The sequence below is a fragment of the Cucurbita pepo genome, chromosome 4, assembly GCF_057944985.1.
Source record: "Cucurbita pepo subsp. pepo isolate OVF chromosome 4, ASM5794498v1, whole genome shotgun sequence".
Classification (NCBI taxonomy): domain Eukaryota; kingdom Viridiplantae; phylum Streptophyta; class Magnoliopsida; order Cucurbitales; family Cucurbitaceae; genus Cucurbita; species Cucurbita pepo.
In genome coordinates this window covers 11,594,966-11,620,388 of record NC_141801.1, presented here as the reverse complement: position 1 = coordinate 11,620,388, position 25,423 = coordinate 11,594,966, and the positions used below count along the sequence as shown (strand labels likewise).

The following is a 25,423-nucleotide window of genomic DNA, read 5'->3' as shown; positions in this document are numbered from 1 at the left end:
TAAACACCTAGTTGATTTTTTTATGCAACTCTTAGACAGTTAATTAGAATTTTTTTCAAAATTAAAAAAAATCAATAAATAAAAAAGTTTGTTTTTTAAATAAAAATAAAAATAAAATGTTTTAAAAATTTAAAAATTTTGTTTTTAAGATATTAATGAAATTTTTTTAAAGTATTTTTTTAACTTTTTAAAAATCAAAAGATAACGAAAGCAATCAATTATTAATAATTTTCATTTAAAATTAAGTTTAATTTTTTTTAAAAAAATCAAACTATTATTTAAATTATGGTAAATTGAAGAGTATTTACTAAACAAGTCCAAAATTTAAAAATTTAATAAGATTTTAAAAATACATACACATAAATAAAAGGGAAATGATTATGAAATAATTTGGGGGGAAATCAAGAAATAACTACAAAAAAAATGATGCATTAATTATTGGAGTAAACATGATTAAGTAACTATAATAATAGCAGAAAATGAGAGAGAAAAACTGGTCTGTATTTTCTGAAAATGAAAATAAAATTATTTAAATTTGAAAAGACAAAATTATGTCTTATCCAATTTATTCCAACTTTGCTTATTTTGCCAGTAATTCCCAATCACTTTTCCTCATCAAACTATATTTTTTCTTCCAGATAACTATTTTATATGTTTATAAATTCACTTTTAAGTAACTAATTTTTTTAAATTATATTTATCCTTTTCATTTATTATAAAAAAAACATTTGAATTTTTAATCCGAAACTTTTTTTTTATAAATAAAAATAAAAATAATTCATGCAATTAAAGGATTTTTTAAAATTAAGATTTACATTTTCTACGTATGGAATAAATAAACGAAATAAAATTTAAACAAAACAATAATGCTCCTCCATGAATTTTGGATCTCGTCTTATAATGGAGACAGAATAATTTATTACGTGGGGATAACGATGGAGAAGTGACACCTAACTTAGCAGTATGTTCATAATTTTGATTAATTGTTATTTTTCATATTAAAATATATATTGATTATTATTTTTGTCAATTTGCACGTTATAATTAGAGAAGACATAACCTACAAAAAAAAAAAAAAAATGTATTCACGAGTGATTTTTGGCACACTAACTCTGATGTTTAAGTTGACATCAAAATTTGAGTGTCAAAGATTTTAAGTACCAAACCAAGCTGACAGGAACTTTACGAGTTTTAGGGCATACATCACACATGTTGAGTTTGGAGGTCGACTCTATCCTCACCCTCGGCTAGGAGGGAGATTTGGGCTTCGACCCAATCTCATCTCCACCCATATATTGTTCAACGTTTGATCTAACTGCATATATTTATATTAGTAACAAGAGTGAGACCCTGATGAACATATAAACATTGAAACCATCGATTTGAGCATAGTTAAACATTAATATGTCATAAATTCAAAAAAGGTGTCCAATGAACAAAAGAGTCGTAAATGGTACAAATTGAAATGATTTGAATTTGCAATATTCATTCCCCCATAAACATTAAGAATTTCAAATCTTATCCATACAAACTTGGATATGGATGAATCGTGGCTAGATATGGAACGACGAAAAGGAATCAAACACATAATAGTTGGTACATTCGACATCATTGTACATTAAAATTACGTACCATTATATTTGATGTCGATAATAATAACTGTCATTTCGTACAAAGGCATTTTTAGTACTATATATATTTAGAATAGCGAGGTAGAACCCTTCGGACACCCCAAAACTGGGAGGAGTACAACGTTAAATAATAATTATGTTATAAAATTAAAATTAATAACGTTAAATAAAAAAAAAAAAAAAGTTTAGTTATTTTTAAATTTGGAAAATATTAAACTTTGAAAGGAACTATTAAATTATTAGGAAATGAAATTTAAGAATTAAAAAACAATATGATTTTTCGAGTAAAATATTATTAATGTAATTAAATTATTTAATTTCATTTTGGTATTTTTCGAGTACCGACAGAAACAGTCCAATGTATTTCCCAGCTCTGACCGTTTCCCAGACCTGAAAAAGCAGATATCATTTCAATTTGACTATTTATTTATTTGTTTTTTACTTCTTTTTTTAATAGCAAAAATATATATGATAAATTATAAAAAAATATTTTAAAAATTATTATAATTAAAATTTCAAAACTGCCCTTGAAAATATACGGAGCCCAACATGATTGGGCCGAAATCTGAAGCCCTTAAGCGGCTGAGGGGAATTGGTTGGAACGATCGAAAACCCCAACCGCGAAAGAAACCAAGCAGCAATAGCATAGCATCTCCGTCTCTGTTGGAGCAACTATGGCTCTCGGAACTGATCCGTCTGGAGGCTCGGAAGAAGTTCACACCGATGTTCTAGCGGAATTCAGACAAGCTTGCTACAAGGTTATCTCTCTCAATCGTTCACTTATTCTCTACGATTTCTGTTTCATAAGAATCCTTGAGTATTGATTTGGCAATTTCATGCATCTGAACAAGGCTCGCGATGCTTTTTATGCTTGTGTGGAGAAGGAATCAGACAAGAAGCCCACTGAAATTGCTTCTGTTGGCCTTCTTTATCCCGCTGAGTGTAAAGCCTCCAGGGCTGAGTTTGTCAAACTTTGTAGGGCTTCTTGGGTAAATTTCATGTCCTGATCCCTGAGGATTTATTAATCTGTTGGTTCTTAGAATTCATGGTTCAAAGGGTTTTTGATTTCTGGTGTTTATGATTTGGTTGGTAGGTGAAGCATTTTGATAGGAAGTTTTGTCAGAACAGTAGGGTTCAAAGACTCTTGGATGACAAAGATTCGAGGAGAGGCCCTTTGGTACTTCCGCAGCCTTACACTTTCAAGCCCACTAGTTGAACAAAACACCATCCCCAGGCGGAACTATTTTGGGCGGTCAGAATCTCATGACTATTGTTATTTTGTTTTGTTTTCTTTTTTTTTTTCCTTCTCTTACTTTGTACAGAGATGATTGTGGGTGGCGATAAACTTCATAATAATGCACTCTTCTTACCAACTTACAAAAGCCTATTCCTTTCCTTTCATACATATAATTTGAATGTATAGTAGGATCTACTTCTAATCAGCAAAATGAAAAATTATTTAATGGGGCATCTAAAATGTGGCTGCTCCTTAATAATTGTGGGACGTGGATTCAAAAATCTGAATGCCCCCTAATAACCATTTGATATAAATTTGAAGTATTTGTGCAGTTTGTCTCTACTTCCAACAGTATAACTACTAGGCAGATGGTGGCGATCTTCTCGAATAATTTCTCCCTAAAAACTTGTGAGTTTGTTATCTAGTTAAAATTACATATTCTCTCTGTTCCAAATATGTTAGTCATGGTCTTGGTAGTGGATTCATACTGTTTGGATGCTTTGATAGTTTGTAGAAATGCTACTTTGTTTGTCTTCCATATTGAATTCTCAACTGTTTTACTTTTTTATATAGGAAGATTAGTAGATTATGAATGTGCTTGCTTGGCTCGTTATATGAGAATTGCTTAAGGTGCCTGTAAAGAAATGACCTCTTGATCACAATTTGAGTAGGGGAAATGTGAAGTGCATGGGAACTATTGGCTGAATGCATTAAGTCAAAGTAGAATAAAGTTGTTTTTAGCCTTTAGAAAAATATATTCAACTCAATGAAGTGATATCTCATGGTCATGGAAGCCCGAGTTTGGATCATCCCTCCTTATGGATACATTAGCTGATCTTGCTTTTAGATGCTTGGCATTGGACACGTGACTTTAACTTTCCTTTTCAGCCATGAAGCGTTCCTTCATGACCTTTCTAGAAATTATCAAATCTCTGATCATTCTCTTTTGCTACATGATGTCGAATTAGGATGAAAAACAAGTTTTGACTCAATGCAACCGTTGGCGCATCACTTGGACATAAGTTACATATGCGCACAAAGGTGTCCGCCAATTTTAGGCTCTCTTTAAATAAAAAATTCATTTCTTCAATGAACTTGAACTAATCATTGGCCCAATGGATTTCATTCGCATGAGAGGCTTCAAGTCAATCGAGGTGAAAGATGGTCGATGACAGGATTTCTTCCAATTTCTACAAAATCTTTTAATTTCTTATGTTACTCATAAATACCCTAGAGAAAGTACCCTTTTTTCTAATAATGGGAAGTTGCTTATAGGAAGTATTGATAAGCTGGACAAGATTCCGGTCGGTATCCTTCATTTTCTTAAAGATTTTTGCTGACAGGAATTACGACATAACAACCAATGACCAATTTGAGAGGGTTACTGCCCTCTCCACACTTGTCAGACTAGAGCAAAATCACCATAAAGTCGGATAGACTAACTCCAAATTCTAAAACTTAACAACATATTGGAAAGATAAATTATAACTAAGGAAGCTATAACCTCCTATTAAAAAAATATTCAAATATAAATAACTATATCAAACTGCTGCTGTGACTCGTTATTTGTGGCCACATTTTCCATTCTGCCCTTCATTGAATAAACTTTCACAATTTGAGTTCTAACAGATTCAAAGCGAAATCCTAAATTATTTAGTTCCTTTCACTCTTACAGCTGGGATTATGTGCAAAACCGGTGAAGAATACCAAGATCATTTCTCCATTGCTTGCCCCATTGCCCAGACCAATCTTTTTCTGAAAATTTTATTCAGTCGACGAATCTGATTGTAATAGCGAAAAAAGGGGGTTGTAAGCCACAAAAGTCTATATCCGTTCTTCGGTTTCTTGAGAAAGACAGCATCAAAATTTTGATTTGATGACACCAGCATGTATGCTTGTGGCGATTCTTGAAATACTAAATTGCGTAAGATACTGCTTCTAGGAAAGACTTACTATGAATGCAGTGATCCCCAGGAGGTTTCTTAGTATTGATTGAATGCCGTGGGAGTAAGACTGCTGATCAAGATAGGTTTCAGATGAGTTAAGAGCCCTTGTTAAAGGACATCATTTTATTAGGGAATCTCATTCTTTTATCCTTGTGGTAAATTAGGGCAACTCTTAATGGTAAAATGTGTTTAGGATTGTAATTCTACCCTTTGGGGAAGGGACTTCAGGAGATGATAAGAATTAAGATGAACTTTAGATAACACAATACAATTGAAATAGTTTAATAGGCTAGTCGAACTCAATGTCCTTGAGAAATTCCAAGCTTGTTGTAAGGCTAGTCGAACTCAATGCCATTGAGAAATTCCGAGCTCATTGTTCTATCCAGAGAACTTGAGATTCATCTGATTAACAATCAATTCTCTGATCCGGTTCTTAACCTATTGATCTCGAGGAGATCCATCAAGTTGACCAACAGATGGATCAATTATATTGTTGGACATTTCAACATAGAAGAGATACAAGGGCTGGTCTTTCATATTGCTGCTTCATTGTCCTTTTGTTGCCAAAAGTTGGTCTTTCATTTTGAAAGAATCTGATCTTTGTTGGGGACAAGTTTTAGGGGCAAGGCAAAGATTCTTTGGTGCTGTGCTGTGAAAGCAACCCTTTGGACTGACTTGGAAAGAGCCAACCTTAGAATATTTGAGGATAGTTTGAGTTTAGAATATTCTTTTGTTTATAATATACACTACTCGGCTTCTCGGCGGGAGTTCAAGTCGCATAGAATTTTGGTGTACCTACAGCCTTGTCATGATCATTAGAAATTGGAGGCCTTTTTGTGTTAGTTCATCTGTTTGGGGAGGGGTTCCCTCTACTCCTTGCCCTAAGGCAGCCTTCCTTTTTGTTTCATAAGAATATAGATATGCACATATATTATATAGAGAGGGATACAATAGATTTGATGTTAGCACTTCCCCTCGTTGTGTCATATGATAATTGAATAATGCCGTAGAAAATACTTTTACACTGATCCACACATCTCAGATAGGATGCACAACAACAGGATTTGTATTAGGAATTAGTTGAGGTGTACAAGTTGTTTGAAGACTCTTTTCGTGAATAGAGATGATGTGTCCATGGGGTGCATCCCATCCATTTGAGACAAAATTATGTGCAATGGAATTTGTGGGAATTGGATTTTAGGATTATTCTCTAAGTAATTTCTTTTAATCTCTATTGATTTGAATAATTTCTTTAATAAAATTTCAAATAGTTAACTTTTGATGGAAAATATAACTCAACTATGGTTACTTTTAAGAGTAGTGGACTACATGTTTAATCGTTTTCCTCTCCTTATCAAGGGTGTTTAATTGAAAAGAGAGGTGAATTCAAAGTCAAAATTGAAGATATTATTTGTTAGCTCATTCTACCATGATTTAGTATTGGCTTTGCCTTTGCACACTTTTGGTTGAGAAAAACATGGGATATAATTTATTCTCAGCCGAGTATTAATAAATTTTTGTTTGTATTTGGGATTGAACTAACATCATTATCTGAAGCTACCATTTCCTTTTCCTTTTGCCTTTTTTTTTTTTTTTTTTTAAAGAAAAGTAGGAACATCCTTTTATCCATTACCAAAGACTATTCTACAATTATTTGATTCTTTTTAATTAAAGCAAATAAAAGAACTAGCTATTAATACTTTTTTCATTATTATTATTATTATGGATTATGTTAATATTTTGTAAACATTCTCGAAAGGTCATTAAAAAAAAAAAGTTAAATCAATATCCATATCTTTTAGAAAAAGGAAAGCTTTAGTGTTGGGAGATTAATGAATAAAGCCAAAACTGATTGGTTTTATTAGTTGAAATAAAAATAATATTGAAAAAAGCCATTTTCAGAAGGAACATGATTTGTAAGCAACTCCCTCTTATTATTATACATTATTCATTACTGATTTTAGAACATAAACTAAGCAAATTAAGCACAAAATTGCTTTAATTAAACTCATAAATAAAAGGAAAAAAAAAGGGTTCTTAGGATGTGGTGTAAAGGAGAAGCTTTTGCTGTCAGAAGGAAATATCTTTGCCTTTGCCTTTGCCTTTGCCTTTGCCTTTGCTTTTTAGGCCACCCCACAGAAACCCACAAAAAATACGGCGCCGTATTGTGAAAGATGCCTTATTTTTCATTGAAGACTCCTATAGTAGTTGACTGCTTTCTTATCAAACAAAAACATTAAAAAAAAAAGTCAATCGGAGGCCGCGTCCTTGACGGATCCGTTTCCCATGCTCGTCGACTGCACTGTTAACACCGACATGCTCGGCGACGACGGCCCTTCGCCGTTGGATCCCATCATTGGGTGCCCGGCGCTGCCGTTGATAATCGGATTCCTCGAGGGACACGTGGACGTCGAAATCGCTGTTGCCAGTGATATCGGCATAAGACAGAGTCCTTTCCCTTGCAAATACTGCATCGCCGATCCCATATCCTTCTCCATCAGCCTCGCCACCTGCTGCTCCGTCACCGTCACGCTGTCGTTCGACGACGCCGTTTGGTTTCCTCCACTGCCGTTTGAACTCCGCCCACCTTGCATACACTCACCACCACCCTGAAGCGACACCGTTTCATCAATTAGAAACGAAAACGACAGGCAAACCAAAAAGAAAGAAAGCTGATAAAAGTTTCCGCACGCGTGCTGCCCTTTTCCTTTTGTCGTCTTCTGCTAAAAGTAAATTTGTGCCGTTTAAATTTTATTTTTAAATGTTTGAAAAATAATTTTACAATTTGCTAATTTCCAATCCTTTTTAATTAAACCCATAAATCATAATTATCCTCGCCCAAAAAAAAAAAAAAAATAAAAAAAAAGGGTAATTTTGACTTTGAGTGAGCTGACCTCATCGGACACGTCAGCAACGAGAGGAGCAACCGCAGCTGCACCCCCTAACCTGCTCATGCTCAGAACCTACACCGAATAATAAGAGAAATTAAAATAATAAAACTCAGTTACAATATTAAATTAAATACCGCACAGGGAATCTTTTTCAATATATACATATATTAATTAATTACATTTAATAATTAGAATAAACTATGCATATATATATATATATTTAAAGGTATAGGGCCAAACCTTGACTTGGAGCTGCAGGAATTTAACGTAGTCGATGATCTCATCCAGCATTGAAGCCTTATCTGTCTGGAATTCCAAACCCCAACTAATCAGATTCATTATCATTAATTAATTAATTAATTTCAATTTCCCCATTAATTAACTTTGCTTTTCCTATTTGATCCTCCCTCTTTTTCTTATACACCGAAAGCAAAAACAAACATAAAAATTTATTAACAAAAAAAAAATGGTTTTGCTAATAATTACATGCTCGTCATTTTGTTAGTAACTGCCACATTACACTGACGACACGTGTCCCTCATTTTCCAATACATAAATCTCTCACCGTCAACGCGTTGTACTAATGACCATAATGCCCCTGATCAGTTTGCTAAATTACGGTTGATTTGAACTTAGTAAAGAGTTCTTAAGTTTTGGGATAAATTAATTAGGGAAGAAGATGAAGAAGAAGGAAGAAAATGACCTTGTTTGCGTTGGGAACGAGTTCTTGCAGGGCTTTCATTCTCTCTGCAATTCTCTCTCTTCGAAGCTATAACACGAAGAACCAGACAAAAATTCAATTAATCAAATGTTTCTGTTCAAACGTGCATTCGGGGTCAACCCAAAACAAACAAGAACACAACGAAGAAAAATGGGTAATCCATTTTTTTCAGCCGGAAAATACTGAGAATGAAGATGACTTAGTGGGTTTAGTCAAACAGAGTTAAAGATTTGAATGATTATGGGGAAATTTTAGTTTACCCTTTCCGCGATACTGTGGGGGTCTGTGGCTTGGCCCCTGCGAGCTCTGACTTTCTGTTTCGGCTGAGATGGAGAAATCCCGCCGGACCCACCGTCCGGAGCTTGATTCATCATGTTTCCTTGAGCTCCGAAACTATGCGACTGAATACCACCTCCCTGAAAAACAGAGTGTTGAATCATGAATAACGCCGGCGAGGAATTGAAAGATCCAGCACAGAACTAACCGAGTTTGGTGGCCGGAAGCAGGATCTGTCGACGATGTCGTTGTGGGAGAGATCCAAATCGGCATTACTAAGGGAGAGAGGCATAGGGGGGAGGCCATGATCGGGGACAGAGGATATGCCTCTGGACAATAGAAGCTGTTGCTGGAGCATAACGGCAGCCTTTGCAGCGGGAGAGGTGTCGGAGATATCTCTGGATGGCTTATTGATGGGGTTAATGTCCCACGGGGATTTAGGGTTTGAAGGGTTGAGGTCCGGCCACGAACAGGATGGGATTGTATGAAGCATTTGCTCGAGGAAGTCATCGTGAGAGGCAGCGGCCACCGGATCGAAATGGTGGAGCTGAGACCCCGGAATCTGCTCCGGCGGCGGATTCAGGTGGTGGTCGTCGCCGTGGAGATCCTGAAGAGAGTTGTTTAAAAGAGAGTTGAGGGTTTGCATTTCTCTGCTACAGGGCTGCATGGTCGCCGGCGGAGTGGCGGAGGAAGAGGAAGAAGACGGCGGAGGGAATTGAATTTGGTGGTTTTTGTTGAGAGTTGAGGGTTTGATTATTAAATAGCAAAAGGTGGAGTTTCTCTCTGGCGCACCACCATTGCTTTCTCACCCTATTTTTTTTTATTATTTATTTATTTTTAAACAAATTAATAAAATTAATTTATAATATTATATTTTAATAATCCTAAAAAGCATGTAACTATAACTATATATAATGTTCCCTTTTTGTTTTTAGTAATTTCGTGCTTATAATTAAAATAAAATATATATTTTATTTTTCAAGGACGGCTTTTCCTTTAACAAAACGAATTTAGATTAAATAAATTATATATTAAACAAAATACAATACTTTATACAAAGTATTAATTATCTCTTTGTTACCACGCGCCCGCTACTCGCGTGGTCTCCGCCTACAATCGGCGACGACCTGTCGAATTCCGCCGGCCACTCCAAAATTTCCACCTCACCGCTTAATATCGCAAACTGCCACGTTGTTAAAAAGTCACGTGACGTGGCATAAATTCTGAAGTGATGAAATTTACTAAAAAGGATATGATTTGAAGTTACGTGTTAGTTTGTAACTAAAATGGGTTACATACATAATATTCTCAAAATTATGGGGTAAAAACATAAAATCTCAAAAGTAGGTAAAGGAGAGGATATTTTTGGATTTGTAGGTATAAGTCCATGTCTTGTATAAAATCAGATAAAAATATTCCACTTGTCATCATTTGATTGATTTCAGTATTTCTTCACACCTTAATGGACCCCACCCATGCTTATCTTGTTTACATATTTTTAACCATTCTTAACATCACTATCTTTCTTGTTCATTAGTTTTTGGGTAAGGTTGGACTTATACCCACGAGAGTCAAGATAGACCAAGTACCATGATGTGATCGAGGAAAATGGTGCATCATCTAACACACCACAAGTCGAATCCTGAGCCTTAACTCCAAAAGTTAAAGTTTCAATATGAGTTTGGGCATGGAGTTTTGGAGTTAAGTCTGTTTATACGAAATATTAATGGTTACTAAATTTAGTGTAGATTGGACAGTCTAAGAGACCTTTATTTATTTTTTTTTTTAAATCATATATACTCCTACCAAACCAAAATATGTCTCACAATGGAGCATAGTGGAGGCATGATATCAACTATTCAGCACCCTCAGGTGTGGCTTAAATGATTATTATTTTTAAAAATTACATTTTAATTTTATTTTAAATCATTATTAAAGAATAAATAGTAAAAATAATATTGAGTATAATAATTGGCTCTCGAAAATTCAATTAAATTGATAATTGAAGTATTTTGAATTTGAATATTAAAATTTTGCTGTATATATGCTTCTCCCGATCCTTTGCGGTCTAGACTTCAAAGAAGCGAAATTTCTGGATTTCAACACAATCGGTGTCTTCCCCATTCATCCATCGAATCCGAAAATTGTCGATATTTCTGATTGTGATTGAAACCCTAGCTTGAGATTTTCATCAACAATCATCGTCGTTCGGATCGTGATCGCGATACACTAGCCACGGAAATTTGTTGTCATCGTCTTCGATTCTCAAAACCCTAACCAATGTATCCGAAAAATCAACACCGTCTTCAGTTCTTCGTCCATTCTCCCGACCTCCAAATTCAATCCAAAATCGTAAACCTAGCACAAACATCGGCCCAATCCCTCACGGATCTTAAGTTATCTCTTCTCCTCAAAACGCCTGCTTCACGGTTAGCCTCATCTTTCTACTTCACCCTAAATGGGAAACCTCTCCTCGATTCCGCCACAATTTCCAGTTCTCTAGTTCCCCCTCTGTCCACCTTGATTTTAAGAACCAGGGTTCTTGGGGGCGGTGGTGATGGCGGTGCAACCGGGGCCGAATCCCGTGACTGCTACCTTAAAATGTACGCAGAGAAGAAACCCGATAAGGTCGATCCTAACGAGCAGAGGCTATCCAAGTGGTTGAACTGCTCTCTTTCTAACGAGCCTTTGAGGGAGCCTTGTGTGATCGATTGGCTTGGAAATATCTTCAACAAGGAGTCGCTGGTTCACGCGTTGCTGGAGAAGAAGCTGCCAAAAGGTTTCGGACATATCAAGGGTTTGAAGGATATGATCAATATAAATCTTTCGATGATTCCCGGTACAGAATCGCGTGGCAATGCGATCTCAGAGGCGAGGTTTCAATGCCCGATTACTGGGCTCGAGTCCAATGGTAAGTATAAATTTTTTGCTCTGAGAACTTGTGGACACGTGCTGAGTGCAAAGGCCTTGAAGGAGGTTAAATCTTCTTCCTGCCTTGTTTGTCATACTGAGTTCATGGACAGAGACAAGTTTGTGATCAATGGGAGCGAGGAGGAGGTAGTAAGAATGAGGGAGAGGATGGAGGAAGAGAAAACGAAATCAAAGGAGAGGAAGACGAAGAAAGTGAGGACTGGGGAAGTGGGTATGAATGGAGATGTGAGTGTGGATTTGGCACCATCCCGTTTGTCTGGTAAAAAGCATGGCATTGAAGGTAAGGCTTTGGGTAAGGTTTCAGCCAAGCCTGAGAAGCATGAGCGGCCAGATAGTGGAGTTCAGGTAAAGGTTGCGGCAAGTAATGGTGGTGTTAAGCGATTTAAAGCAGCAGACATGGCCCCTGCCAATGCTACCAAAGAAGTCTATGCTTCCATATTCACCTCATCTAGGAAGTCGGATTTTAAGGAGACATATTCTTGTAGATCTCTTCCCCTTGGTCGTAATTGATTGCTGTTAAGAACTGCCAAGATATGTTTATGACAGTTCTCCTTAATACTGTTTGTATCCAAACCTTCATTTTTAGTGCCTTTTCTTGACTTGGTTGATTCATGCTTCATCGTTTCTAATTCATGTAAGATATATAAGTTTTCAGTGTCATCTGCTCATCTGCTGTTAATGTTTGGGAGTGATTTGGAAGAATCAAAGCATCCAAAACCACTTCATTGTGCTCAAAATGATTAAATGGCAAAAGTGATTTGGTCCTTCCAAAATCAACTCCCAAACATGAACTTAGTAGAACTGTTTTACATTTTTTAGATCAATCAATATTGTTGGAAGTCTTGCGGTGATCAATCCATGATTCTCTGTTTCACATTTGTTTTACTACATCATGAGAAATCAGATTCATAGCACAACTTGATGTTCTCTTTGTTGAATTATAAAATTCAGGTGGAGTTGTGTTCTCCTCCGATCGTCAACTTGTAGCAAAATAAGTAATTATGGTGTGCCCTTCTTGCTTGAACTTTCTTGGAAGAAGTAAGCAGATCCTTAAAAATCCTATAATTCTTTCCAACTTGAGACTGTAGAAGATTTCTTGTTTGGAGTTGTGATGGAAGGGAATGTTCCTACTTGTGTAATAGCTTGTTCCCATCATATATATCCATCTACTACTTACTGTATTGGTTTCAATTAGTTTTATTATACCCCTTCTGATGATCAATGCTAAATATCTTCACTCTTAACTTTTAACATAAAGATAAGAAAACAAAGATGATAATACAAACTAGATAAAAGAATGAACATTTCAAATTATGTCATTAAGCCTTAACCAGGTTTCAACATTGTAGTTGTATAAAATTCTGGATGAAACTAGTATATCTTTGTTAACTTTGGTTTTGATATAATTGGGGTTTTGTTTGAATCCAATCCTCCATCATGCACTATTTGAATCCAATCCAATCCTCCATCCCCCATCATGCACTGGATGAAACTAGATTTGGGTTTCATGACATTACAATGAAGCAGGAGGTTGACGATCAAAGCTATGAGAGTAGATTCATTATATTGACAACAAAATTTTGATCTATTACCATAGCTTCAACATTTTATGAATCTTGAATATTATTTTTTATTTGATGAGATTCAACGATATTTTTGGATGATCCTTAATAATGAAGTGTTTCAGCTTGTTATTAAATTGTTGCAAATTTAAAATTAAGGATTAAATAATTTTAAATGAATTTTAAGCTTGAATTTTTATAGTATACAGTAGAATAAAACTCAAGAAAATTAAGTCATTAAGCTTGTAATGTAACGAAAAATATAATAAAAAACCCTTTCCCAAAATTAAATTTAAAAAAAAAAAAAAGAAAAAAAAAAGAAAAAAAAGGCTTTCCTGAGGTTTGTTGGGGAAAAATAAAAAACCTAATGCAAAGGGAGAAAGAGAGCGGAATCAGTATAGGGGAAGTCTTAAGATGAGAAGCAAAAGCCCACATTGCCACACTCCTTAACGCTCGCCTCCAGCTCCTAACCAGCGCCTTTCCCTTCCCCTTCCCCTTCCCCTTCCCCTTCCCCTTCAAACTCCTCTCTTCCGTCTTTGATTCCCCCAAAATCCCTTCTCAAAGATGGAGGACGATGATGAGTTCGGGGATCTCTACACGGATGTTCTCAGACCCTTCGCTTCTTCTTCCTCATCCGCGCCGCAGACTCACCAATCTTCTCCCACCCCTCCGCCCCTTCTACGTTCGATCGATCTCAATCGTCAGGAGAACCATCAGACTCCCCCCTTTGGACCTTCTTACTCCAAGTCGGTTGTTCCGGTGCAGCTCGCCAATCAAACCCCACCTATCCAGCCGCCTCGGGAGTCTGTACCCGCTGGTTCTTCTGGGTTCGTTCTCAATTTGGCCGCCAGAAACGACGGAGAGGGTTCTCGGGTGAAGGGAGTTAAGGATTTTGCTTCCGTCGATGTTGAATTGCCGAATAGGGCTTTGGAGGATCGGAATTTCGGTGTTGAATCTGGAATTGTTGGTGCTCTGGAGAAAGATGTTAATTTGATGGATAAGGATGTCAAATTTGATGTTGAAGAGGAGAATGTTGGGGTTGAGGACGACGTGGGTATGGAGCCGGTTATTCCTGGCTTGTCTCCTGGCGGTGGAATATCGATCCATGAGAGAGGTGGAAATTTTGAGAACGTGGAAGGTTTTAGAACGAATGATGCTGCCCGAGACCGAGGTGATGGCGGTGACGACTGGGATAGTGACAGTGAGGACGAATTGCAAATTGTGTTGAATGACAATGATCGTGGGCCTATATCAATGGAGAGAGGTGGATTGGGTGGTGATGATGAGGACGATGAAGACGATCGCCCGCTGGTTATTTTGGGGGACAATGATCAGAATCAGGGTATGGAAGAGCAAGAGTGGGGTGAAGACGCAGTGCCGGTAGCGGATGGCGAGAGAAAGGAGATGGGCGAGGCTGCAAAATCTAGTGGTGGGATGGTTGTGGCGCCAAAACTCGGATATAGCAATTTTGGTTATCGTCCTTTTCATTCTCAATATAAGGTCAGTGTATTGTCTGTTTTTCCAAAGTGTGATGAGTGTATATGGGGTTTTGTAATTTCCCGCTTGTCATTGATAATCGAAATGTAATTTTTTGTTTGTTATCATATGACGTGAATAATACTCATGTAGCTATTACTATTGAATTATTTTTAATTTGGATAGCCATTGTACTTTTAGCCCCTCTTATTGACATAAGAAATTTTGGATTGACAGTGGAAGTTATTGGATTCATATGATATTCATGATCAGTCGAAAGTAATAAATAATCATTGATTATCCTTGCAAACTTGATAATTTGATTCATCCAAAAGAGATACCTGGGGTTCGATGTGTAATAACCATCGTGACAAAGAGAAGGATCATGTAATCAACTGCGAGTTCTCTGGGAGAACAAGGGGTTCTATCTGTTAAACCTTCAACCATAAATGGCTCATCCCCCCCCCCATAGAGCACAAGTTCTTTTATTCAGCCAGGGTCTGGGCACAATTTTAAAGGCAGTGGTAAGTGGCTACTCTTTGGGAGTCTCAGGTCCATCTCAAGTGAAACTGCAGGTTTTCTCAAGGGAAGTCTAAGAATGTATCTAATGTGGACGATTTGGTTTTGTTCACAGCTTCTAGATAGTGTTTGTTATCTGTGTTTGTAATTTCATTCTTGACTCAAACCAATTGGAAAAGGTTTTTTTACGATTTCTTGTTCGTTTAGGCTGGGGATAGATTTGTTATCACTTCCTCGTATATTTTTTATTAATTATATATAGTTACTTGGGGAGTAGCTGGTCGAAATCATCATCCTGTTTATTGTAATCTGTGACACGGACTACAACTTGAATGGCGGGAGACATTTTTCAGTTCCAGGATTACAATCTCTGAGACACTTTCTACACATCTTTCTAGCCCCTCAATGAGCCATCAAAGAACTAGTTGATGATACTTTGTCCATTCATCGGTTTCCCCTTTCTTGTAAAACTGAGTTCCTCTCGTGCCTGCCTCACACATACAATCTTCTATGTACAGCAGTGTTGGAAACTTGTCATGACATGAATAATATTGAAGGATATCATAGTGCTTGGTTCTAATTTTCTTATTTCCTCCACAAGTGATGAACGGAAACCATTCCTATTGAAAATCACCAGAGCATTTATCTCACGCCTGGCTCTACTCGTGTCATAATTGAATTTTTTAGATATTTGGGGCAAGTTAAATGGCCCTGAACAGCGAGCACTATCCTTGAAGTTAATAAGAGAAATGGAAGAATTGTTGTCTTTATTATTAGTTTTCAAGTAGAAGCTTCTGTGGCCAACCAAAATTTCTGCTTTTTGTGTGTTTGTTTTGTTGTTGTTGTAATCACTGTCATTTTTGTATTGGCCATTCGCAAAAGCCTGCTGGCCATTTTTGTTATTTTAGTAAGTTGCTTAGATCACCACTGTGTAGCAATCGTTCTCCAGTCATCAAATAGTTAAGGTTTAAGTTAATTGGTTTGAGTCTTATAGAACTGTTAGGTCTTCTTTTCCCAAAGCTAGATGAATTTTATTTTATTTTAATTTTCCTGTAACTGATGCTTATATAACATATTAATATCTGCTTGCCAGTATTTTGTTATGTTTGCTTCTTTTTCCCCATCACTTTTGTTCTTGTTCAGATGATTGGTTTTTAGGCAATAAAAATGAAGCAGTCTATGTGTTTTTTGATTGCTTCCTACTTGTCTACTCAACTTCAAGCGCACTTCCTTTGTGTCATTCACATATGATATGTTTCTTTATATCTTATATAGGTTGTTTATGTTTGTGTGAAGTGAACATAATTTTTTGTTTTCTTTTACAAGTTTTGTAGCTTAGATGAATGTTGCTTTTTTAAAATCTATTTGCATCGTTGAGCACTTGGTTTATTGCTATGTAATTTTTATTTTACTTGGATATTTTAGGAAATTATGTTTCTCAGTCAAAGCTAACAAAAATACTTGCTGTAGTAGATCGAACACATAAAATTGTGTAGTTTTTAGTGTGTGATAATTGATTATTTTGGAAAATCTTGGATTCACTTGTATTGTGGGTAGTTTTTAGATTTCAACTGCAGATGGTTAAACTTTATTGCATTTTTCTGCCTGCTGCTTGTTTTTGTATTTTTGTATTTTTATATATATAATAAAGCCCATATTCTTGGTGGTCAATGTAGTATGTGAGACCTGGTGCAGCACCTTTTCCTGGTAATCCTGCTTCTGGCCCTGGAGTGACGCCAAATCAAGCTCGTCCACCTGTCATGGGTCCTGTTGGTGGTCGTGGAAGAGGCGATTGGCGACCAGCAGGAGCAAAAGATCCTGCCTCAATGCAGAAAGGTTTTCATTCAGGTTTCGGAATGCCTGGATGGGGCAATAATATGGGAGGGCGTGGTTTTGGTGGTGGCCTAGAGTTCACTCTGCCTTCACACAAGTAATATTTTACTTGGCCTACTGACGGGTTCTGAGTTGAAACATGATGTGCTAGCTTTAGTTTGTTATCAATTGCGTGTTTCAATTTCTGGCTTTTTTTTTTCTTTTCAATTTTCAATTTTTACATGACCTTGGTGTGTTGTGCCTCTGCAAGTAAACTGAACTTTGCATGTTTTTGTTATGTGGAGTGAACAGTATAATTTAGACTGCTTTCCGTTCAGTTCATAAAACACAAATCACATTTATCTTCTGGGAGAATGTTCATTCACATATTTTTCTGCTTCATAAGCTTGACCTTAACCCAGTTACATCGGACATGCTTCATAATCTTGCTCTCTTTTTTGTTTACTTGCACTGGAATGGAGTTTATACATTTAAACAAATTTCTAAGTCATTCCTAAATGACCGTAAAATTTTTATGTATGAGGACACCTTCATTTTCGTAATTATTTTATTTTGTTTCAATAGCCTTTTCAAAATTTCCTGCTGTGCTAATTCCTGTACTTTTTTATCCTAACTTTGGAATTCAGAACAATTTTTGAAGTTGACATTGATGGTTTTGAGGAGAAACCATGGAAATCTAACGGAGTGGACATATCTGACTTTTTCAACTTTGGCCTGAATGAGGATAGCTGGAAGGGATACTGCAAACAGCTGGTAAATGCTTACCATTGCTTTAATTTGGCGTTTTCTGGGCTTATAGCTCCCCTTCCCCGCGAGTGTTTCAATTCTTCTGGGGTGCTCGACTGTTGTTCATTATTTACTTTTGACTACTGAAAGTTGGGGCATTTTGCTAATTTTTTTTTGTACTACCCAGTTTTGGTTTGGCCTTTTTGTATTCTCTCATTCTTAATAAAATTGCTTTCCATTAAAAAAACAACGTAATGCCCATTTTATTTTATATACAGGAACAGCTACGCCTGGAAGCTACTATGCAAAGCAAAATTCGTGTATATGAGAGTGGACGGACAGAACAGGTATATTGATGGTTCGTTCATGGAAGGAGTGAGTTCTTTAAGCCATATTTTGATCTCTTAACCTTTTTTATTTTTTATTTTTTTTTATTTCCTTCTCAGGGCTATGATCCTGATTTGCCTCCAGAGCTAGCAGCTGCTGCAGGCTTTCATGATATTTCCAACGGACATACTCATGGGAAGTCTGAGGCTTTGCAAAATGATCTAGGAAAAGGAGCAGCTCGTCTGCGGCCACCTCTGGTATTTACTATGATCTATCATCCTTGTGATATGTAGAGGGAAGCCCTCAATCTGTTTTACATACAGTAGGTAGAAGTCTCGTGTGCTTGAGTTATAGGTTAGCTATGTAGTGCTTGACTTTGTTAGTTGTCAGAGGTGGGGGAGGAGCATATGATGAGTGACCGCATTTTTGTGTGCGAGTGACGTAGGGCCGTCTGTAATATTGTTAATATTTATGACTGTTGTGGTGGTGGGTGATGAGTAGCTTAGTTTTGTTGGGAGACAGCGATACTCATACCTCTATAATGTTTATGGCCTGTAAACCATTTCATATATTAATATAATTGCCATGCTTTGGCTAAGGCATCAGAACACCTTTTCGGGCATTCTAAGAGGGGAGAAGGAGATGATTGACCAAATCAGGTCTGTTGAACGATGTTTGCGAACAATGGCTGGGGAAGTTCAGAAGATACAATCAGTAGAGAAGAGTTTGGCAATGTTAGTCAAAGGCGTGAACCAACTCCTGAGAAAGTAAAAACTGAAGAGGACAGTGATTGATCATTCCTTTTCCTTGGAAAAATTCTTTGAAAGAGAAATAGTTAGTGCACACGAATCTAGTTGAGGAATTGAGGTATTCAGTTGGATGCATAAGGAGGAGATGAAGTGTGTTAAAATGGTTCCAAGATATTTTACTTTCTGGTGTTCAATGGATGCGATCTTCATGGCTAGTTTTCTTAGTGAAGCTCAATTTTGATATGAATTGTTTATCAAAATCCCAAGAGATGGGGTCAATAGTGATGAGTATGTTGGGTGTAATGCTGTCATGGTATTGATGGTTTAGACCACTTTCTAGGGGGTTTTGTAAGTAAACACAAGAGGACCCTTTGCATGAGAAGCCTTTGGCTGTCCATCCTCAGGGAGCATTCCAAGAGTGTTGACAAGTGGTTACTAGACTTGTTAGATGCAACACTTAGGAATTTGGATCAGAATAGTAGCTCTATACCAACAGGCCTAGTTCTTCACCTCGACAAACCCAATGCATATGCTTGCCAAATAAAATAACTAGCAAAGTGATAAAAGTGATCAGACTGGGTTGGAGCTAATTACAATTGCAAATAGGGGTACCTCATTCAAATACTTGTTAGATGTTGAATTGCAACATCAAAGGGAAAAAGGGCTATGCTTCTGGTGAGGAGAACCACACCCAGCTGACCATAGATGCAAGAATAAGGAGCTGTAGGATTAGATTCCTCAAGAAGAATGTGAGGATGAGGAAGGAAGGTGAATGGGAGAAGAAAAGTGTGTAAAGGGATTGAAGGATCACTAGAGGTTGTAGAGCCCTCACTTAACTTCGTTATGAGGTCGATCTTGCCTCAATACAATGAAGGTCGCAAAAACTTTATAGGAGTAGCCATTATAGCCATAATCAAAGGTACGACAAACCAAACTTCACTAAGGCTTGGTAGTGTAGAAGGTGGGATATCAGTAAGCTGATTATCTTCCTAAGCTCAGACGAGTTCGTTAAGAGGAGGGAATTTGTCAAGGAGTTGGGTTATTGCTTTTGAATATGGGCGAAGTGGTGAAACGGTGCTTTGGCTCAACATCAAAAGGGTTTTTTTTTGTGGGGGGGATAATTTGGAGGGAAAGAAATACCAGAATTTTTCATGACAAAGAAAAAAAACTTTTGAAGCTTTAACTGACTACATTGGTGTAAGCATGTCTTTCCTTTCGTCAGTTATAGTTAACTTTATTTGGCTAAGATTTCTCTCTTTTGTCAATTTCATCCCATCAATGAAATTGTTTCCTATCCAAATTTGTATATATTAGACTTGGGGTAGTTATGATATGACATGCTGTGGTTACACCTTCTGTGGCATTCAGGTCAATTGGAAGATATTGTGAGTGAAATTTAGGATTTGTGGGGGCAGGGTGTTCTGTTGCAAAGAAGTCCTTCATTTTGCAGTACTTTTAGGCACCATTGAATACTTCCATATTTAAAAAGAGGTTCACTTGTAATTGTTCATAAATTCAACAAGAAATTCTGTTTCAGATAAAAAAGGGCTTTTGGAACTAATATTTGGTTGCAGCCTCCATACCAATTGGACCTCTCTCTCCATGGCTGTATGATTATTCCATTCACCTGTGAGAGCTCGTCATTCCTAATTAGTTTACACCATATGTATATACCCTCAAGCCCAGAAGATTTAATAAAATGTTCAGCGGGAGATATTTAGCTGTTTAATTATTGATCAAGCAAAAGCCTTTTCTCAAGCTCAATGGCCTTAGGGTAAAAAAACAGAACAGTAGCTGGAGATTTGTTGACTACTGAGCATTGGAAAACCATTCCAAATGAATTGTATGATCATTGCTACTTTATGTAAATTGAACTTGAAGTTGGGGTACCATCGGATAAGAATTTACTATGAGGACCTCTTCAAAAGCTCATTTTGAACTCATAAGGGCACTACGACCTCTTCAATATTATTATTTGCTGGATTGTGATTTCCATTTTTTGTTCATGCAATAACTGCATTTTATCTCTCTTGCATTAATGTTTACTGCTTTTTCGGAATTTTATGCTGTGGGTAGGTAGTTTAGTCTCGACATTATTCTAACATTGAAGCTCAATGGTGAAAATTTTCCTTCCCAGCCTACGGGCAGAGCCATACAGGTGGAAGGTGGTTATGGTGAGCGTCTTCCCTCCATTGATACTAGACCCCCCAGAATTCGTGATTCTGATGCTATAATTGAGGTATTTCATCAGTTGTGATTGAGCAAAATGTGTTATCTTCTTCCACTAATATTAATCCTATAATTCTACTAAAAATTAACTTCAGCCATATGGTTCTATAGATTGTCTTGCAGGACTCTTTGGAAGATAATTCCTCCACAGGAAATTGCACCCCAGACCAACAGAATGATTTGCCAGGAAAGGATTTCAAAGAAGTCCATGAAGCTGAAGATGACAATGCGCAAATTCATAGTGATACTGAATATCCTGACAATTTTTCAGAACCTTATAATAGTGAACTGCAGGAAAAGGCTGGAAGAAGGAAGACATCAATGAATTCTGCTTCTGATAACAACATACACGAAGATGTCAGTTTGCCTTTCGCTTCAGAAGGACCAATGCACGATCCTGCATCTAGAGGCCATACCCCTACTTACTCTGCTCAGAACTTGGGTACTATTGAGGAAAGGTAAGAACCGTATGGTAAACATCAATCATTCACCATGATGGCTACCGCCAGTAAGTTGATTTTATAGTTTATAATAGCAGCATTCAGTTTGAACCTTTTTTCCATTTTATAGTTAAATGTCTCACTATATAACGAAGTCTTTATTTTTATCGTATTTGACATTTTAGGAGGCTTATGACCTACTAGTTTTGAGTTGGGCACACTTACATGTCTCATCTTATTCAAGCTTGTTTTATATGATTTGCTAGCTTGTTGGAGTACTTTCAGGTAGCAGTACGCCATTTTGCATTACAGATTGTTAAATAGTTCCATTCAAGATGATTGTCCGAGGTTCTATTTAAGATTTTCATACTAATCCAAAATTTCCATGCTTTTGTTGAAGACTTTTTTCTTCTCTCTCTTCTCGAAGTCATTGGAAATCTTTATTACTTCCCCTGTCTGGGCATTTCTTAGCTCGGTATTGACGTATCTGAAGGAATTTCTTATTTCTCTCCTTATTGAGTACAGGCAGCCACCGGGTAGAACACGTAATAAGTCCCCTCATTCTCCAAGACAGAACTCGCGAGTTAGTAAATCTTCGGACAGTCGGGAGGGATCTGTTGGAAGTTTGAATGGTAAACGTAGTCCACAAGTATCATCTCCTGTAATGGTTGAGGCTGCCCAGGAGTGTAGTGCTGAGGACAAGGATGCTGAACATGATGATGAGCTCATTGAGGCTGACAGAAATACTGGAATTGATCAGGAGAATGTGAATTTCATTTCAACCAGTACCACTAGTAAAAATGATAGAGATGACGAAGTAATGGAGAATAATGAGAAATTGGGTCCTATAGTTGAACCAATTATGCACAAAGAAGATGACGATGAAGACTCGAAGGCTGCAAGTAGTGAAAATAGAAAAACACGATCAGGGAGTAGCAGGGATTATCAGAAATGGCAGGATGGGGTTGAGGAGGAAGTATTTCAAAATAGACGCTCGTCAAGCATGGGGAGTGTTAAGAAGTACCATGATGAAAACGAACAGAATTTTCGAAGAAGAGATAATGAAGACAAACAAGACGAAAGGAACCGAATGGAAGTTAAGGGGAGGAAAGATGCTTATGCTTACAGAGACTGGGATCCCAGCTTGGCTCATCAGCATCATTTGAAACCTGATGGTTTTGATCGGCGAAAGGAGAGGAGTAATGCTGAAGCTACTTGGCAAAGAAGAGATGATGATCCTTATTACAGAAAAGCAAGAACTGAAGAAACAAGAAAGAGGGAGCATGATGATGAAACAGGATCTAGGCATAGGGGCAAAATTCGTGAAATGGAGAGAAGTGATAAAGATGACCGCCATCTAACCAAAAAGTTAGATAATGGAAGCTATAGGGCTCATTATGATAAAAGTGTTAGCTCAAGACATAGGGAAAGAGATGACAGTTTGAAGAGTAGATATGAAAGTGTGGATAGCTATTATAACAAGAAAAGGAAAGATGACGAACATCTGAGGCGGGATCATATAGACAAGGACGATATCTTGCATGGTAAGAGAGAGAGTAAAAGCCACCGGAAACGGGAAAGAGATGAAGTGTTTGAACCACAAAAGAGAGATGATCTACTGAGAGTTAGGGATAACGTTGGTGATCACCATTCTGTAGGGCACAAAGAGGAGTGGTTGCAAAGAGAAAGAGGTGATAGGCAGAGAGATAAGGAGGATTGGCATAGATTGAAACAACCTCGTGAGGAAAATCTATCCAAGCGGGATCGAGATGAAGGAAGGAGCTCTGTCAGGGGTGGGCATGGAACCGAAGAGAAAGCATGGGGGAGCCATGTTAGGGTGAAGGATGACAATAAAGTTTCTGAAAAAGAGTACCCAGTAAAAGATGTGGTGCGTCACAGCGAACAAAATAAGAGGAGGGATAGAATAGAGGAGGAAAGTTCTCGCCGAGGACGTGAGGATGCCTATTCAAGGCGAAATCTACCTAGTACCGAGGATAGAAGATCTAGGCTGGAAAAGGCTACTAGTGAAAGACATGCGGTTAATGCTTTTGATAACCAGAGAACATATGATAAGAGGCAAAAAGAGAGCAAGATGAAGAACAGAGAAGTAGATGGCAGCGACTACAATGCTTTAGGTCCTTCCAAGAAAACCCAAGAGAACCAAAACAACCATAGGAGTCAGATGGTATGTTCATGATCTCAATATTTCTTAATTAAAAAAATAATAAAAAAGCAAAATTTTGGCTCTCTTTCTCTCTTTTTCTAATAAGCTTTATTTGAAATCGATTATTCTACTTGTTTTCGATGAACTGCTCACCATTTGATTTAGCTGTGCGGTTGAATTTCCTTACTGGTTCCTGGCATTCCTTATAAGCTAAGCACTCACTGGTGGTTTAAGTGGAGAGATTTCCTTGTAACTATTGTCTGTTTTCATTATGGACCTTTTCCTATAATTTTTTGCTTCACTCTAGGCATTGAAAGGTTCTGATGATCATGGAGAGTTGGAGCATTCAGTTCACCATCATGGGTCTAGAAAACATACTGATAACGCTTCCTCAGGCGATGAGCAGCAAGATTCCAGGCGGGGGCGCTCTAAATTAGAACGTTGGACAAGTCACAAAGAGAGGGAGTTCAATATGAACAGCAAGTCATCATCCGCATTAGTGTCTAAAGAAATTGAGAACAACAATGGTGGATCTTCAGAAGGCAGCAAACATCCAGATGACTCGTTGAAGGGGGCTGAGGCTGGCGACAACTACCATCTGGCTGAAAAGAAAGATAGTGGCGATCTGGACTCGAAAGGTGGCGCTTCTGATACAAAAGTATTGGAAGATAAACATATGGACACTGTCGAAAAGTTGAAGAAGAGAAGCGAGCGCTTCAAGCTTCCAATGCCAAGTGAGAAAGAGGCTTTGGTGATAAAAAAGATGGAGAATGAAGCACTGCCTTCTTCCAAAAGCGACGCGCCTGCAGATTCAGAGATTAAACCAGAACGACCTGCTCGAAAACGAAGGTGGATTGGTAGTTGATGGTTAAAATAACGAAACTATTTGGTCGTAATTTGTGGCGTTTCTTTCTTTTAAGGGAAGCTCCATATGATAAGAGGCCTCCGAGCCGTGCTCAGATCCATTGAGAATGCAATGCCTCAACTTGGAGTAGCTTCTAAAGGAGGGTGATACCAAGCAATGAAGGCCTCATCTCTCTCCCTCTCTTGGTCAATATATTATTTTGTAACCATATTATCATCTCCAGGAGCAACTTTTCTACGGTGTTTGTATATACTACCAGCAAGAGATGTAACATTGAATTGATTACCGAAAGCGGCGTAGAATGCGTTTCTAGACACACTTGTATGATTATTGCCTTCTAATTCGTCGTCAAGCGTTCGACCGAGGAACATCAACATGTTTATTTTAGGACATCTTAGTCTTAGAAATGTGCTTATACTCAGTTTGCCACTAACATTACAATGAAGATGAGATGCATTTTCACAGTTTTGCTCATTCTCAAAGTTAATCCGTTTGACATAAATGAACGTGATCTCATTCTTACTCCACATCAAAATCGATTGTGAACATTAAAAAGTTACCTAAGAAAAACTAATAGACTAGTTTTTTCCGTGATTGAGGTATTGGAATAGATTGACGTTCATATACTATATGCGCTAAAATGGTATTTTAAATTATTATATTTTCTTTTAAAGAGTGGAAAATGATTTTTCAAAATATTTGGTGTATTAATTTATGATTAATTTTGTTATAAAATAATTTCAAAAAGAGTTTTAGTGATGATTTGAATAAATAGAAAAGGATAATGTTTAAAAGTGAAAAGAAAAAGGAAAAGAAAAACGTTTTTGTATGGTGTGGGTAAGGGGTAGCATATGAAGAATATGTTTCTCAATTAATTTAATGATTGATTTGATTTGATTT

The 25,423-nt window shown here is 37.2% G+C and overlaps 4 protein-coding genes across 4 annotated transcripts; 3 read left to right on the top strand and 1 right to left on the bottom strand.

The window, feature by feature from the left end:
• The first annotated feature begins 2,227 nt into the window (after positions 1-2,227).
• Positions 2,228-3,013, top strand: LOC111792570 (Cytochrome c oxidase, subunit Vib family protein). Its single transcript, XM_023674078.2, has 3 exons — positions 2,228-2,389; positions 2,483-2,620; positions 2,725-3,013. Exons 1-3 carry the CDS (start codon positions 2,306-2,308, stop codon positions 2,845-2,847), a joined length of 345 nt encoding a protein of 114 aa, XP_023529846.1. The 5' UTR covers positions 2,228-2,305; the 3' UTR covers positions 2,848-3,013.
• A 3,966-nt stretch (positions 3,014-6,979) lies between these two features.
• Positions 6,980-9,481, bottom strand: LOC111794087 (bHLH transcription factor RHL1). The gene is made up of 6 exons (XM_023676219.2): positions 8,911-9,481; positions 8,687-8,842; positions 8,409-8,474; positions 7,946-8,011; positions 7,709-7,777; positions 6,980-7,423 (listed from the first exon to the last, which is right to left on the bottom strand). Exons 1-6 carry the CDS (start codon positions 9,367-9,369, stop codon positions 7,064-7,066), a joined length of 1,176 nt encoding a protein of 391 aa, XP_023531987.2. The 5' UTR covers positions 9,370-9,481; the 3' UTR covers positions 6,980-7,063.
• Positions 9,482-10,741: 1,260 nt separating this feature from the next.
• LOC111793684 (uncharacterized) lies at positions 10,742-12,252 on the top strand. The gene has a single exon (XM_023675683.2). The coding sequence runs from the start codon at positions 10,983-10,985 to the stop codon at positions 12,141-12,143; it is 1,161 nt and encodes a 386-aa protein (XP_023531451.2). The 5' UTR covers positions 10,742-10,982; the 3' UTR covers positions 12,144-12,252.
• Positions 12,253-13,581: 1,329 nt separating this feature from the next.
• On the top strand, positions 13,582-24,913 carry LOC111794109 (FIP1[V]-like protein). The gene is made up of 9 exons (XM_023676250.2): positions 13,582-14,695; positions 16,867-17,120; positions 17,650-17,776; positions 18,028-18,096; positions 18,196-18,333; positions 20,963-21,064; positions 21,166-21,512; positions 22,020-23,679; positions 23,966-24,913. The coding sequence occupies exons 1-9, from the start codon at positions 13,760-13,762 to the stop codon at positions 24,521-24,523; spliced, it is 4,191 nt and encodes a 1,396-aa protein (XP_023532018.2). The 5' UTR covers positions 13,582-13,759; the 3' UTR covers positions 24,524-24,913.
• The last annotated feature ends 510 nt before the right edge of the window (positions 24,914-25,423 follow it).

Coding starts and splice junctions, on each gene's coding strand:
- LOC111792570 (XM_023674078.2), top strand. CDS start 2,306: ATGGCTCTCGGAACTGATCCGTCTGGAGGCTCGGAAGAAGTTCACACC. Junction 2,390..2,482: donor TCAGACAAGCTTGCTACAAG/GTTATCTCTCTC, acceptor CATCTGAACAAG/GCTCGCGATGCTTTTTATGC. Junction 2,621..2,724: donor AACTTTGTAGGGCTTCTTGG/GTAAATTTCATG, acceptor TTTGGTTGGTAG/GTGAAGCATTTTGATAGGAA.
- LOC111794087 (XM_023676219.2), bottom strand. CDS start 9,369: ATGCAGCCCTGTAGCAGAGAAATGCAAACCCTCAACTCTCTTTTAAAC. Junction 8,843..8,910: donor GCTTCCGGCCACCAAACTCG/GTTAGTTCTGTG, acceptor TCTGTTTTTCAG/GGAGGTGGTATTCAGTCGCA. Junction 7,778..7,945: donor TCCTGCAGCTCCAAGTCAAG/GTTTGGCCCTAT, acceptor TATTCGGTGTAG/GTTCTGAGCATGAGCAGGTT.
- LOC111793684 (XM_023675683.2), top strand. CDS start 10,983: ATGTATCCGAAAAATCAACACCGTCTTCAGTTCTTCGTCCATTCTCCC.
- LOC111794109 (XM_023676250.2), top strand. CDS start 13,760: ATGGAGGACGATGATGAGTTCGGGGATCTCTACACGGATGTTCTCAGA. Junction 18,097..18,195: donor AGAGTGGACGGACAGAACAG/GTATATTGATGG, acceptor TTTCCTTCTCAG/GGCTATGATCCTGATTTGCC. Junction 21,065..21,165: donor ATTCTGATGCTATAATTGAG/GTATTTCATCAG, acceptor ATGGTTCTATAG/ATTGTCTTGCAGGACTCTTT.